Below are 2,042 nucleotides of genomic sequence, written 5' to 3' on the forward strand. Positions count from 1 at the left end.
CTTTTCTTTCCAGATTTATTGAAATACATTGACCTGTAACATGTTCCAGTTTAAGGTGTACATTTTTTTTTGCATTTGTGGCTAAAATTTACAACAGTAATCATTGTTTTAGATCCTGCACAAACATGCCTATTTGCTTGATGTAGTCAAAACAGCACTGGATTTGGCATCAGAAGGCCTGGTATTTGGTTTCAAACTATGTAACTATGCTTTTAGGTAAGTTACTAACTTCTTGGGATTTGGGATTTTTCATCTGTGAGTGAAATTAATTCTAATCTAATAAGGGATGAGGAGGGTTTGGAAATGTATATTGTAGTACCCTCTACATAACCACTAGCTAGAGGAGGCTATTGAGCACTTGTAATGAGTCGAATGAAACCAAGGAAATAGATTTTTAACTTCCTTTAATAACCATATAGAACTAGTGGCTACTGTTTTGGACTGAGTAGATCTAGGTTTGGCATATCTCTTCTCACTCTATGATTTTTCGGAGTATGGAGTCTGAAGTCATATGTAGACCAGAAAATCTGGATTCTCTGTAATTAGTAGTTTGTTCCTCACTGGACTACTGTTTTCTCATTTGCAAATGATTAGTGTCGACTAGGTAATCATTAATGAGGATGTGTAGATGATAATTTTTAATGACACCACGGAATTTGCTTGGGATTCTCTCTCTCTCCACCCCTCCCCCTCTCATGCTGTCTCTGTCTCTCTCAAAATAAATACATAAACTAAAAAAACTAAAAAAATGTTACCAGTGCATTCTGGCAAATGCAATCTTAACCTCTTCTTTCTTTGTCTGTTTGTGTTGCATTGCACCACCTTCCCAGCCCCTTCCAATCCTTGCTATACACATGTATGTTACCATATTTGCTATATTTTATTGTTCATAGATCATTGTTTTAGAAGCCATGGTGTTAGGGATATTGCATTTGGAAGTGACTCAACTGCTTTAGGTGACCCCCGGTAAAATGCATATTTAATAATGAGCCTGAGAAGGAATTGAGGGAACATATTGTTTTCATAATGTGAATATCCTTGATTAATGAATCATTTTAATGTAGAACTTTATTAACATTCTCATTTCAATTTGTTTTTATTTTCTTTTATCTGGAAACATTCTAGCTGATAAATCAAGGGATGGAGTGAATGACTCTGTGGTGTCAGAGTTTGTGTTCCTGGGACTCACCAATTCCTGGAAGATCCAACTTCTCCTCTTTGTGTTCTCCTCCACGTTTTATGTGGCAAGCATAATGGGAAACTCCCTCATTATGCTCACTGTGACTTCTGACCCTCACTTACACTCCCCCATGTACTTTTTGTTGGCCAACCTCTCCTTCACTGACCTGGGAATTTCTTCTGTCATTTCTCCCAGGATGATTTATGACCTTTTCAGAAAGCGTAAAGTCATCGCCTTTGGTGGCTGCATCGCTCAAATCTTCTTTATCCACGTCATTGGTGGTGTGGAGATGGTGCTGCTCATTGCCATGGTCTTTGTCAGATATGTTGCCATATGTAAGCCTCTGCACTATTTGACTGTTATGAATCAAAAAATGTGTATTTTGCTTTCAGTTGCTGCATGGATAATTGGCTTGGCCCACTCTGTGATTCAACTGGTTTTTGTCATAAAATTGCCATTCTGTGGCCCTAACGTGTTAGACAGCTTTTATTGTGACTTTCCTCGGTTCATCAAACTTGCCTGCACAGACACTTCCAGTCTAGAGTTCATGGTCATAGCCAACAGTGGGTTCATATCCCTGGGGTCATTCTTCATATTGATTGTCTCATACATTTCTATCCTGATCACTGTTTGGAAGCACTCTTCGGGAGGCTCATCTAAGGCCCTCTCCACTTTGTCAACTCATGTCATGGTGGTGATTTTGTTCTTTGGTCCTTGCATCTTCGTTTATATCTGGCCTCACCCTACCTCACACCTAGACAAATATCTTGCTGTTTTTGATGCAGTTCTTACTCCTTTTTTAAATTCACTCATCTACACATTCAGGAACAAAGAAATGAAAGTGGCAATGAGGAAAGTATGC

The 2,042-nt window shown here is 38.7% G+C and overlaps 1 protein-coding gene across 1 annotated transcript in view; it reads left to right on the forward strand.

Annotated features, from left to right (window-relative positions):
- The first annotated feature begins 206 nt into the window (after positions 1 to 206).
- Positions 207 to 2,042, forward strand: part of LOC115302280 (olfactory receptor 4F3/4F16/4F29-like) — a 2,168-nt gene continuing 332 nt past the window's right edge. Inside the window, exons 1-2 of the mRNA XM_029952226.1 lie at positions 207 to 216; positions 1,126 to 1,999. Coding sequence (XP_029808086.1) covers positions 207 to 216; positions 1,126 to 1,999 — 884 coding nt within the window. The remainder of the gene's footprint in view (positions 217 to 1,125; positions 2,000 to 2,042) is intronic.

The sequence above is a fragment of the Suricata suricatta genome, chromosome 9 (genome assembly GCF_006229205.1).
Source record: "Suricata suricatta isolate VVHF042 chromosome 9, meerkat_22Aug2017_6uvM2_HiC, whole genome shotgun sequence".
NCBI classification, from domain to species: Eukaryota; Metazoa; Chordata; class Mammalia; order Carnivora; family Herpestidae; genus Suricata; species Suricata suricatta.